The following is a 13,941-nucleotide window of genomic DNA, read 5'->3' as shown; positions in this document are numbered from 1 at the left end:
AGAAATGAGAGCTCGAAGGTAGGTGTTTTGACTGGCTGCATTGAAGGTCTTCTATAAACAATATGGGTGTGGTGTTTAAATGTTAACGTATGTTCCTCTATTTCAGCTCAAACGTCCTATGGTGGAGACGAGTCAGTATGGCATTCTGAGGAAGAGGGGAAACCGACCAAGCCTGTCTGACTGGCTGGATGGACAATCCAAAGCTTATATCAGGGAATGTCGACTTGAACAGCACGGACTACTTCAGTGAACGATATTTTGATTCTATGTCTTGCCTTTTTTGATTGTGTTTTTTTTTCAGAATGTACAGATTTTGTTGCCTTTTGTTTCCTACAAAAATAAATGTTTATTTTAAATATAACCTTTTATGTGGACTGTTTGCGTTGTAGACTATTTATATTGAACAAACATAGAAACGCAACATGTAAAGTGTTGGTCCCAATCCCAGAAATTTTCCATACGCACAAAAAGCTTATTTCTCTCCAATTTTGTGGCCAAATTTGTTTACATCCCTGCTAGTAAGCATTTCTCTTTTACCAAGATAATCCATCCACCTGACAGGTGTGGCATATCAAGAAGCTGATTAAACAGCATGATCATTACAAAGGTGCACCTTGTGCTGGGGACAATAAAAGGCCACTCTAAACTGTGCAGTTTTGTCACCCAACACAATGCCACAGATGTCTCAAGTTGAGGGAGAATGCAATTGGCATGCTGACTGCAGGAATGTCCATCAAAGCTATTGCCAGAGAATGTAATGTTCATTTCTCTACCATAAGCAGTACGTTGAACCGGCCTCAACCACATGAAACCACGCCAGCCCAGGACCTCCATATCCGGCTTCTTCACCTGCGGGATCGTCTTGAGACCAGCCACCCGGACAGCTGATGAATATTTCTATTTGTAATAAAGCCCTTTTGTGAATTTTTTTTTTATTCTGAGTGGGTGGGCCTATGCCTTCCCAGGCCCACCCATGGCTCCACCCCTGCCTAGGCATGTGAAATCCATAGATTAAGGCTTAACGAATTTATTTCAATTGACTGATTTCCTTGTATAATCTGTAATGCAGTAAAATCGTTCAAATTGTTGCATTTACATTATTGTTCAGTATATAAATTCTACCCAGCAGTGCTTACTGAGTAGTCTTACCTGTAGCTGTGAAGACGTTATGGTTCATGTGATTAAGCGAGACTGAATGGATGGTGAGCAACAAGTAGTCATCCCTGTTTACTTCTGAAGGTTTGAAGAGCTGTCAGTGTGGCGGTAAACCTTACAAAACAATAGGATGTTGTTGAAACACCTTAAGCCTTTTAATGCAAGGGGACTTTTTTTTACCTCAAATTTGATCAAAACTTATTATCCTACTTTGGAGACATCTCAGCCAATCACGGGTCCTGCCTTTCTCATTAAATAGCTCAGTGCTTCCTCGGCTAAATTAGGCTCATAATTTAAACATTTTATTCGTATGCAGACTCCGTATAAGTTGGTAATTAAGGCATATGAAAGTTAATGTTCAAGGAAGTATTTCTTGAAGTGAAGTAGGAAATGTAATCAAACTCCCCCGATCCTGAATTGGGTCAGATATGCACTTTCTGACAATGGAAGGACTTGTTAGTAAGCGTTTCTCTTTTACCAAGATAATCCCCAGTGGTCAGGGTACGACACTACACAGTGCTTGGCTCTTGTTCAATTGGAGAGGACTATACATTTAGTGGAGCGCAAGAGAGACACTTAAGCATGAAACAGTCAGTCATCATTTTTTATTTAAAAAAAAATCTCAGTAAATCACAAATCATAATAAATGTACACAACTCAAATGGTTAGTCTGTCTGTCTCCAAACAAAGATAGAACAACAGAACTCTGAAAGAAGCCTTTTTAAACCAAAATATAGAATCCGCCTGTGCTATCCGTTTCAGCTCGAGGCTTTGGTCACAGGCCCAGGCTGGTTGCCTTTCTTGGCTTTTTTACTGGCTCCGTTGGACTGTTGTCCCTTTCCTGGTCCTCTCTTTTTGCCTCCTTGTTCATTCTGCTGTTGGAGCCTCTGTTGTTTCTTCTCTCTGTAGGACGCCATGTTGTCAAAGTTGCCCTTGTACAGGTGCTGGAACCGGCTCTCTAACCCTGCTGAGTCTGTTGTGAGGAGAAACAGGAGGGAGGAGCAGGGTCAGAGACAGCGAAAGAAATTGTAGCACAGTTCATTCAGGTGGTTGATTACTATTAGAATATCAAATCAAACCCCTTTGTTCTAAGCCTTGATCCAAGTTTATGTTGCAGGTATCTCTGAGCATCCACTAAATAACAGAGTAAAAAACTACATGTAAAGTCTCCTGGTAGTCTTGACTACTTCGCATTAAGAACTACTTAGCTCAGGGGAACATGGAGGAGGCAGACATGGAGCCAAGTGCATAAACATCCCAGGTTAGAGCTGCTCTTTACTGAGTGAGAAGGATGATGGGTAATGTGAGGGCACAGTGTTGTGCCTTATGTGTGATGACTCACCCTGAAGTGCCTCCCAATGCGGCTGAAGGGCCTCCGTCACTCTTTTCATCTCTGGGCTTTCACTGTCGCACTGCAGAGAGAGAGAGAGAGAGAGAGAGAGAGAACAAAACACCCCAGTGGCAACATAAGGGATAAAACACAAACCCTGTGTTTTGTTTACTAAATAAAGAACAGTATACTGTTGTGTGTGATGAGCTTGGAGGGTACTACGGCGTTGTCAACGAACAGCAGTACCTGCCAGCTGTCTTGCGTGTGTGTGTACACGAGGAACGGTGTCTCGCGGCTATCCAGCAGGACCCAGAGCCGACCCTGGGGGTCAAAGGTCAAATCCAGAGGACAGTGAGGTAGGGTCAACCTGCTGGAGGGCATCAGTCGCTCCTCTGTCCCTTGCGCCATCCCAAACAACTGCACCGAGGGAACTCTGGAAAACACAGGACAAATATTATGTCACAGGTTACACACACACACTCCACTGATCTACATAGCTAGGGTCATTTATATATGGGCACAGTACACTGTCAACTCCTGATATATGCACCGACCTCTCACACTGCACCGCCACATGATGTCCACCGGGGGACCCAGCGATCCTGCTGACTGCAGACCTCTGGGAACAAAAAGGTACAAATTATGATGATGTCACAAACATAACTGGAGGGGGGATTGACGACCCGCTATGGTCTTGCATCAGGTCAAATACCAACAGTTAAACCTAAAAATAAAAACATTAAAAAGAATAATTCACTGGCAGGTGGAATGAAAACATTCTTTCAACTCGTGGGTTGGCTGGCGGTTCAGAACAATTATATTTCGGGTTGTAAACATTTTCAATAACATCGTGCCAGCTAGGCTGGATTGTTGTGTGAGAATTAAGGCTGACTGACAGGCTCACCATTGAATCCGGAAGACATAAAACAAGATAGATATCGATTTTGAGATGTAATATTTTAATATAGGCTTTTCATATGAATGTGAATGTACTGTTGTACAAATATTTCTCACAAAAACAAGCGTCTCTATGAAATGTCAACAGAGCTCTGTACAGACCGCAAGCTTTGTGTTGATTTGGCTTTTTGCCACCCGCGGAAACAACTCTGCAGACGACCACAACATGTAATGTTCTCAAATGTCGCTGCGAGAAAGCGCACTGCTCTGTAACCAGTGTATTATTACATAGGAAGAAACCTAGAGAGGAACCAGGCTAAGTTTTGGCCTTTCTAGGGAGTTTTTCCTAGCCACCGTGCTTCTACATCTGCATTGCTTGCTGTTTGGGGTTTTAGGCTGGGTTTCTGTACAGCACTTTGAGAGATCAGCTGATGTACGAAGGGCTATATAAATACTTTTGATTTGATTTATTAACAAATGTATTCGGTTACAAAATCAGACTGTTTGAATATAATGTTAATGATACTGTAGGTTAGAGAAAGACCCCCCCACCCCCAGTGAACAATTCAGAACATGACAATTAAAATTTTTCCAAGACAAATACACTGCTCAAAAAAATAAAGGGAACACTAAAATAACACATCCTAGATCTGAATTAATGAAATATTCGTATTCACATAGTTGAATGTGATAACAAAATCACACAAAAATTATCAATGGAAATCAAATGTATCAACCCATGGAGGTCTGGATTTGGAGTCACACTCAAAATTAAAGTGGAAAACCACACTACAGGCTGATCCAACTTTGATTTAATGTCCTTAAAACAAGTCAAAATCAGTAGCGTGTGTGGCGTCCACGTGCCTGTATGACCTCCCTACAATGCCTGGGCATGCTGCTGATGAGGTGGCGGATGGTCTCCTGAGGGATCTCCTCCCAGACCTGGACTAAAGCAAGGATGGAGCAAGACATGATGTCCCAGATGTGCTCAATTGGTTTCAGGTCTGGGGAACGGGCGTGCCAGTTCATAGCATCAATGCCTTCCTCTTGCAGGAACTGCTGACACACTCCAGCCACATGAGGTCTAGCATTGTCTTGCATTAGGAGGAACCCAGGGATAACCACACCAACATATGGTCTCACAAGGGGTCTGAGGATCTCATCATCTCGGTACCTAATGGCAGTCAGGCTATCTCTGGCGAGCACATGGAGGGCTGTGCGGCCCCCCAAAGAAATGCCACCCCACACCATGACTGACCCACCGCCAAATCGGTCATGCTGGAGGATGTTGCAGGCAGCAGAACGTTCTCCACAGCGTCTCCAGACTGTCACGTCTGTCACATGTGCTCAGTGTGAACCTGCTTTCATCTGTGAAGAGCACAGGGCGCCAGTGGGGAATTTGCCAATCTTGGTGTTCTCTGGCAAATTAAAAACATCCTGCACGGTGTTGGGCTGTAAGCTCAACACCCACCTGTGGATGTCGGGCCCTCATACCACCCTCATGGAGCTGTTTCTGACCGTTTGACCAGACACATGCACATTTGTGGCCTGCTGGAGGTCATTTTGCAGGTCTCTGGCAGTGCTCCTCCTGCTCCTCCTTGCACAAAGGCGGAGGTAGCGGTCCTGCTGCTGGGTTGTTGCCCTCCTACGGCCTCCTCCACGTCTCCTGATGTACTTGCCTGTCTCTTGGTAGCGCCTCCATGCTCTGGACACTACGCTGACAGACACAGCAAACCTTCTTGCCACAGCTCACATTGATGTGCCATCCTATGCTAGCTTGCTACCGATGGCCTGGCTAGCTGTCTAAATCGCCGTGACCCCCAACCAACCTCTCCACTCACTGGACCCTTTTGATCACTCGACTAAGCATGCCTCTCCTTAATGTCAATATGTCTTGTCCATTGCTGTTCTGGTTAGTGTTTATTGGCTTATTTCACTGTAGAGCCTCTAGTCCTGCTCACTATACCTTATCCAACCTATTAGTTCCACCACCCACACATGCAATGACATCTCCTGGTTTCAATGATGTTTCTAGAGACAATATCTCTCTCTTCATCACTCAATACCTAGGTTTACCTCCACTGTATTCACATACTACCATACCTTTGTCTGTACATTATACCTTGATGCTATTTTACCGCCCCCAGAAACCTCCTTTTACTCTATGTTCCAGACGTTCTAGGCGACCAATTCTCATAGCTTTTAGCCGTACCCTTATTCTACTCCTCCTATGTTCCTCTGGCGATGTAAAGGTGAATCCAGGCCCTGCAGTGCCTACCTCCACTCCTATTCCCCAGGCGCTCTCTTTTGACGACTTCTGTAACCGTAATAGCCTTGGTTTCATGCATGTTAACATTAGAAGCCTCCTCCCTAAGTTTGTTTTATTCACTGCTTTAGCACACTCTGCCAACCCGGATGTTCTAGCTGTGTCTGAATCCTGGCTTAGGAAGACCACCAAAATTCAGAAATTTTAATTCCAAACTACAACATTTTCAGACAAGATAGAACTGCCAAAGGGGGCGGTGTTGCAATCTACTGCAAAGATAGCCTGCAGAGTTCTGTCCTACTATCCAGGTCTGTACCCAAACAATTTGAACTTCTACTTTTAAAAATCCACCTCTCTAAAAACAAGTCTCTCACCGTTGCCGCCTGCTATAGACCACCCTCTGCCCCCAGCTGTGCTCTGGACACCAGATGTGAACTGATTGCCCCCATCTATCTTCAGAGTTCGTGCTGCTAGGCGACCTAAACTGGAACATGCTTAATTAACACCCCAGCCATCCTACAATCTAAACTTGATGCCCTCAATCTCACACAAATTATCAATGAACCTACCAGGTACCTCCCCAAAGCCTTAAACACGGGCACCCTCATAGATATCATCCTAACCAACTTCCCTCTAAATACACCTCTGCTGTCTTCAACCAAGATCTCAGCGATCACTGCCTCATTGCCAGCATCTGTAATGGGTCAGCGGTCAAACGACCTCCACTCATCACTGTAAAACGCTCCCTGAAACACTTCTGCGAGCAGGCCTTTCTAATCGACCTGGCCGGGGTATCCTGGAAGGATATTGATCTCATCCCGTCAGTAGAGGATGCCTGGATATTTTTTTAAATGCCTTCCTAACCATCTTAAATAAACATGCCCCATTCAAGAAATTTAGAACCAGGAACAGATATAGCCCTTGGTTCTCCCCAGACCTGACTGCCCTTAACCAACACAAAAACATCCTATGGCGTTCTGCATTAGCATCGAACAGCCCCGTGATATGCAGCTGTTCAGGGAAGCTAGAAACCATTATACACAGGCAGTTAGAAAAGCCAAGGCTAGCTTTTTCAAGCAGAAATTTGCTTCCTGCAACACTAACTCAAAAAGTTCTGGGACACTGTAAAGTCCATGGAGAATAAGAACACCTCCTCCCAGCTGCCCACTGCACTGAAGATAGGAAACACTGTCACCACTGATAAATCCACCATAATTGAGAATTTCAATAAGCATTTTTCTACGGCTGGCCATGCTTTCCACCTGGCTACTCCTACCCCGGTCAACAGCACTGCACCCCCAACAGCAACTCGCCCAAGCCTTCCCCATTTCTCCTTCTCCCAAATCCATTCAGCTGATGTTCTGAAAGAGCTGCAAAATCTGGACCCCTACAAATCAGCCGGGCTAGACAATCTGGACCCTTTCTTTCTAAAATTATCTGCCGAAATTGTTGCCACTCCTATTACTAGCCTGTTCAACCTCTCGTGTCGTCTGAGATTCCCAAAGATTGGAAAGCAGCTGCGGTCATCCCCCTCTTCAAAGGGGGACACTCTTGACCCAAACTGCTACAGACCTATATCTATCCTACCATGCCTTTCTAAGGTCTTCGAAAGCCAAGTCAACAAACAGATTACCGACCATTTCGAATCTCACCATACCTTCTCTGCTATGCAATCTGGTTTCAGAGCTGGTCATGGGTGCACCTCAGCCACGCTCAAGGTCCTAAACGATATCTTAACCGCCATCGATAAGAAACATTACTGTGCAGCCGTATTCATTGATCTGGCCAAGGCTTTCGACTCTGTCAATCACCACATCCTCATCGGCAGACTCGACAGCCTTGGTTTCTCAAATGATTGCCTCGCCTTGTTCACCAACTACTTATCTGATAGAGTTCAGTGTGTCAAATCGGAGGGTCTGCTGTCCGGACCTCTGGCAGTCTCTATGGGGGTGCCACAGGGTTCAATTCTTGGACCGACTCTCTTCTCTGTATACATCAATGAGGTCGCTCTTGCTGCTGGTGAGTCTCTGATCCACCTCTACGCAGACGACACCATTCTGTATACTTCCGGCCCTTCTTTGGACACTGTGTTAACAACCCTCCAGGCAAGCTTCAATGCTACAACTCTCCTTCCGTGGCCTCCAATTGCTCTTAAATACAAGTAAAACTAAATGCATGCTCTTCAACCGATCACTACCTGCACCTAACCGCCTGTCCAACATCACTACTCTGGACGGCTCTGACTTAGAATACGTGGACAACTACAAATACTTAGGTGTCTGGTTAGACTGTAAACTCTCCTTCCAGACCCATATCAAACATCTCCAATCCAAAGTTAAATCTAGAATTGGCTTCCTATTTCGCAACCAAGCATCCTTCACTCATGCTGCCAAACATACCCTTGTAAAACTGACCATCCTACCAATCCTCGACTTTGGCGATGTCATTTACAAAATAGCCTCCAATACCCTACTCAACAAATTGGATGCAGTCTATCACAGTGCAATCCGTTTTGTCACCAAAGCCCCATATACTACCCACCATTGCGACCTGTACGCTCTCGTTGGCTGGCCCTCGCTTCATACTCGTCGCCAAACCCACTGGCTCCATGTCATCTACAAGACCCTGCTAGGTAAAGTCCCCCTTATCTCAGCTCGCTGGTCACCATAGCATCTCCCACCTGTAGCACACGCTCCAGCAGGTATATCTCTCTAGTCACCCCCAAAACCAATTCTTTCTTTGGCCGCCTCTCCTTCCAGTTCTCTGCTGCCAATGACTGGAACGAACTACAAAAATCTCTGAAACTGGAAACACTTATCTCCCTCACTAGCTTTAAGCACCAACTGTCAGAGCAGCTCACAGATTACTGCACCTGTACATAGCCCACCTATAATTTAGCCCAAACAGCTACCTCTTTCCCAACTGTATTTAATTTTAATTTATTTATTTTGCTCCTTTGCACCCCATTATTTTTATTTCTACTTTGCACATTCTTCCATTGCAAAACTACCATTCCAGTGTTTTACTTGCTATATTGTATTTACTTTGCCACCATGGCCTTTTTGCCTTTACCTCCCTTCTCACCTCATTTGCTCACATTGTATATAGACTTGTTTATACTGTATTATTGACTGTATGTTTGTTTTACTCCATGTGTAACTCTGTCGTTGTATCTGTCGAACTGCTTTGCTTTATCTTGGCCAGGTCGCAATTGTAAATGAGAACTTGTTCTCAACTTGCCTACCTGGTTAAATAAAGGTAAAATAAATAAATAAAAAATCCTGGATGAGCTGCACTAACTGAGCCACTTGTGTGGGTTGTAGACTCCGTCTCATGATACCACTAGAGTGAAAGCACCGCCAGCATTCAAGTGACCAAAACATCAGCCAGGAAGCATAGGAACTGAGAAGTGGTCTGTGGTCCCCACCTGCAGAACCACTCCTTTATTGGGGGTGTCTTGCTAATTGCCTATAATTTCCACCTGTTGTCTATTCCATTTGCACAACAGCATGTGAAATTTATCGTCAATCAGTGTTGCTTCCTAAGTGGACAGTTTGATTTCACAGAAGTGTGATTGACTTGGAGTTACATTGTGTTGTTTAAGTGTTCCCTTTATTTTTTTGAGCAGTGTATATTTTATAACATAAGTGAAATTTCATCCACCCCCTAATCATTGAAAAGCAGAGACTCTCCCGAACAGATGTTAGAAGGTAAGGGGTTTCTTCTACGTAGAAGATCGTAGGAAATCCCAGGACATACTGTCTTGAACACTGTAATAAGCTCACATAGTCACTGTCACAAACTCAAAACAGTTGTCACTGACTAGTTGGGATCTCAGGACTGATAGGGTTAATGTGAGAAGTAAAGTGGTCACCTTTTCCTTTTCTGTGTCTGAGTTCGGCATGTCCCTCAGCTGCTTCAGGTCCCAGCTCTGGAGCCTCCGACCTGACTCATACTCCCACAGCTTCATGGTCCCATCCTGTCAACACACACTAGCAGTCAGACACACCAGTCTCTATTGAATTTGTGTGTGTGTGTGTGTGCAGTAGTAGAGCTTAATCTGAACTGGTACAAGTGATACCTCTATCTGAAAGATCATCCAGCGTCAAGTAGTATTACTCAATTCAGCAGAATTGTAATATGTCTAGATCTCTCACCCCTGATCCAGAGAGTAGCCACTGTGGGTGTCCTGGTGGGGCCAAAAGAGAACTGACAAATCTATGGAGAAAAAAAACTTGAAATATTAGGAAATTGGAGAGGTAACCGACTGGTTAAACATTAATTAATGTTTAAATTCTGTGGCCATTCATTGCTAGGTAGGCCAGCTGTACTCACTCCAAGTGTCCCAGGCAGAATGCCTGGATGTTGTGTGGTGACCTCAAGTGGCTGACCCTGATCTTCTCATCGCGGTCAGCTGTGACGACATACTTGTCGTTGGGGGTCAGGGTCTAGAAGAGAAGAGTGGGGGAGATATCCCAAACTGACTGGCAGTTCACCAGGAGTTGTTCACTTGAAGCGAGCCATTGATCGGGATGTTACTATTGTGAAAAATGTACAACCATTGAAGGCGTCGAACCCCATCAAACTCTGCCAAATCTGAGATGTAAAACGGGACTAAGTAAGGGCTATCCCATCTTCTGAAAATTCCCTTTAAAAACATTCAACTATGAAAAATAACCTACCCTTTAATAAGAAAGTATCATGTGAATGAATTAATCCTCTTTACCATTGATAGAAGCATGGATAGATGTCCTAGCTTCAACTCTCCTGTCTTCTGGGGCTCCACCACAGAGAAGGAGTAGACGTCACCTGACTTGTCTGCTGCCCACACCTCATCCTCAGCCTCGGTGAACACAAGAGACGTGCACCTCCGCACAACCCACCTGAAAATAATACAACGGTCTCACTCAACATCTCAACGAGAGCGACAATCGACACATTAAGATTTTTTCCGCTGATTTCAGTAAGTCGGATATTTGCTTTTATCTGCTTGTCCTATGGATACCTTGTACTGATGACCTGCCATGAGGGTTCACAGCAGAACAGAACCAGGCGTTTGGTGTCATCTGTCAGCGCGACCAGCTTCGCAGAGGAGGAAACGGCGAACGCCAGGATCTTGTCACTTCCTGTCTCTTCTGATCCATCACTACCAGGATGAAAGGGATCAGTACAGTTCTGGTGAAATCGTATCCCTTGAGAACAGTCGCTTCTTACCACATATGGTGACACACACATTTCAAATCAAACAAGTGACACGTGGTTCAGTCACATATCTAGGTCGAGCAAAAGTCTGACGATAACTCAGCAATGATGGGTACACTGCAAGGGGTTGGCAACACATATTATACATTCCTGAGAGGTCAGTTGGCTGAAAAGACATAGCTAGCTAATGTTGTTTACCTTTTGTTGTCGGCCTCTGGGTCCTTTGGCTTCTGTTCTGCTGCGCTGCAGTCAAACACAAATGGTTCTCTGGTACAAAAAGAGAAAGGAGCATTTAATCATTGATGATTTAAATGTGGAATTGTGATTTAATACACATAGATGGCTAGCCCAAGAATGTACTAAAGTAGCCTGTTTTGTACTGAGTACAAAACATCAGGAACACCTTCCTAATATTGGAGTTGCAGCCTGTGCGCCTGGCACGTACTACCATACCCCTTTCAAAGGCAGTTCAATATTTTGTCTTGGCACACACACACACACACACACACACACACACACACACACACACACACACACACGTCTCAATTGTCTCGTGGCTTAACCTGTCTCCTTCCCTTCTTCATCATCACTGATTGAAGTTGATTTAACAAGTGACGTCAAAAGGGGGTCATAGCGTTCACCTGGTCATTCTGTGATGGAAAATATGTTGTACTCGCAGTGTATACCGTCACCGTCTATGAATGGACTAACTTAGCTAATAACGTTAGTTAGGATGATACGGAGCTAACGTTAGTTATCTTATTTATTTCTCATCGCTACTAGCCTACTAGCTTAGCTTATACGACGCATTATTGTACAAACAATATAATATTAGCCACATCTGTTCGTACAAACCTGTTCTTTTTAGTGTGTACTGCAATGAGCTTTTTTTCATAGGTTGAAACAAGCCATTCTCCACAGGCACCGAGAGATGCCATGGCTACTTCTACAAATACCGTTCACGTGGGACGCACAGAAGTGCGGAAGTATTTGTCGCACCTCTTTTACGTCACCAAAGAACAAAACGTACATTAAAAGATGATCGATACACTGATTAGAGTCGTCGATTAGAGTCGTTGTCCACAAAGCACCACCTCGCGTCTATCCTTCCTTTGGATTGCTGGATACAATTCAATTTAAGGGCTTTATTGGCATGGGAAACATATGTTAACATTGCCAAAGCAAGTGAAGTAGATAATAAACAAAAGTGAAATAAACAAAAAATGTACAGTAAACATTACACTCAAAAAAGTTCCAAAAGAAAATACATTTCAAATGTCATATGTGTGCAAAATGTAATATTGTGTGCAAATAGTTAAAAAAGGGAAAATAAATCAACATAAATATGGGTTGTATTTAAAATGTTTTTTTTTGTTCTTCACTGGTTGGCCTTTTCTTGTGGCAACAAGTCACCAATCTTGCTGCTGTGATATCATACTGTGATATTTTACCCAGTAGATATGGGAGTTTATCAAAATTGGATTTGTTTTCGAATTCTTTGTGGATCTGTGTAATCTGAGGAAAATATGTGTCTCTAATATGGTTATACATTTGGCAGGAGGTTAGGAAGTGCAGCTCAGTTTCCACCTCATTTTGTGGGCAGTGTGCAGATAGCCTGTCTTCTCTTGAGAGTCAGGTCTGCCTATGGCGGCCTTTCTCAATAGCAAGGCTGTGCTCACTGAGTCTGTACATAGTCAAAGCTTTCCTTCATTTTGGGTCAGTTGCGTCTTCCTCTCTGGGACAGTCCTCCCTTTGGCTTGGTCGTCACTAGTTACCACAGCCACAACGTAATAAATCCCACCTATTTCAACAATTTATCTTCTTAAAATGTGATTTTAAACATACCCCTAACGACACTGCTAACAGTATACCTTAAATTAAGAGCAAATATCACGTTTTATTATCCTTAAAAAAAAAGATATAACCCATTTTGACTTTGTGGTTGTGGTAACTAGCCTTGCATGATTTTGCATGATGCACCATTTATGGTTCAACACCAATTTAGCAATTTAAACACTGGAGTGATAGATGTGCAGAAGATGAATGTGCAAGTAGAGATACTGGGGTGCAAAGGAGCAACAAAAAAAAAACAATATGGGGATGAGGTAGTTGGATGGGCTATTTACAGATGGGCTATGTACAGGTGCAGTGATCTGTGAGCTGCTCTGACAGCTGGTGCTTAAAGTTAGTGAGGGAGATATACGTCTCCACCTTCAGTGATTTTTGCAATTCGTTCCAGTCATTGTCAGCAGAGAACTGGAAGGAAAGGCGGCCAAAGTAGGAATTGGCTTTGGGGGTGACCAGTGATATATACCTGCTGGAGTGCATGCCAAGGGTGGACGCTGCTAGGGTGACCAGTGAGCTGAGACGACAAGGCAGGCTTTACCTAGCAGAGACTTATAGATGACCTGGAGCTAGTGTGTTTGGCAACGAATATGAAGCGAGGGCCAGCCACAGAGAGCATACAGGTCGCAGTGGTGGGCAGTATATGGGGCTTTGGTGACAAAACGGATGGCACTGATAGACTGCATCCAATTTGCTGAGTAGAGCATTGGAGGCCATCTTGTAAATGACATCGCCAAAGCCAAGGATCGGCAGGACAGTCAGTTCTACGAGGGTATGTTTGGCAGCATGAGCGAAGGATGCCCTGTTGCGAAATAGGAAGCCGATTCTAGATTTAATCTTGGATTGGAGATGCCCAATGTGAGTCTGGAAGGAGAGTCCACAGTCCAACCAGACACCCAGTTATTTGTAGTTGTCCACATATTCTAAGTCAGAACCGTCCAGAGTAGTGATGCTGGATGGGCGGGCAGGTGCTGGCAGCGATCGGTTGAAGAGCATGCATTTAGATTTACTTGCATTTAAGAGCAGTTGGAGGCCACAGAAGGAGAGTTGTATGGCATTGAAGCTCATCTGGGGGTTAGTTAACACAGTGTCCAAAGAAGGGCCAGAAGTATACAGAATGGTGTCGTCTGCGTAGAGGTGGATCAGAGAATCACCAGCAGCAAGAGCAACATCATTGATGTATACAGAGAAGAGAGTTGGCCCGAGAATTGAACCCTGTGGCAGAGAGAGACTTTGAGCGTGGCTG

General features: G+C 44.3%; 1 protein-coding gene across 1 annotated transcript; it reads right to left on the bottom strand.

The window, feature by feature from the left end:
- Positions 1 to 1,741: 1,741 nt before the first annotated feature.
- Positions 1,742 to 11,862, bottom strand: wdr4 (WD repeat domain 4). Its single transcript, XM_024411066.2, has 11 exons — positions 11,706 to 11,862; positions 11,049 to 11,117; positions 10,654 to 10,794; positions 10,375 to 10,531; positions 9,984 to 10,096; positions 9,806 to 9,866; positions 9,523 to 9,627; positions 3,040 to 3,104; positions 2,732 to 2,918; positions 2,498 to 2,567; positions 1,742 to 2,128 (listed from the first exon to the last, which is right to left on the bottom strand). The coding sequence occupies exons 1-11, from the start codon at positions 11,786 to 11,788 to the stop codon at positions 1,914 to 1,916; spliced, it is 1,266 nt and encodes a 421-aa protein (XP_024266834.1). The 5' UTR covers positions 11,789 to 11,862; the 3' UTR covers positions 1,742 to 1,913.
- Between the last annotated feature and the right edge of the window lie 2,079 nt (positions 11,863 to 13,941).

The sequence above is a fragment of the Oncorhynchus tshawytscha genome, linkage group LG03, assembly GCF_018296145.1.
Source record: "Oncorhynchus tshawytscha isolate Ot180627B linkage group LG03, Otsh_v2.0, whole genome shotgun sequence".
In the NCBI taxonomy this organism is placed as follows: Eukaryota; Metazoa; Chordata; class Actinopteri; order Salmoniformes; family Salmonidae; genus Oncorhynchus; species Oncorhynchus tshawytscha.
The sequence above is the reverse complement of the archived record's forward strand: the minus strand, read 5'-3'. Positions and strand labels throughout refer to the sequence as shown.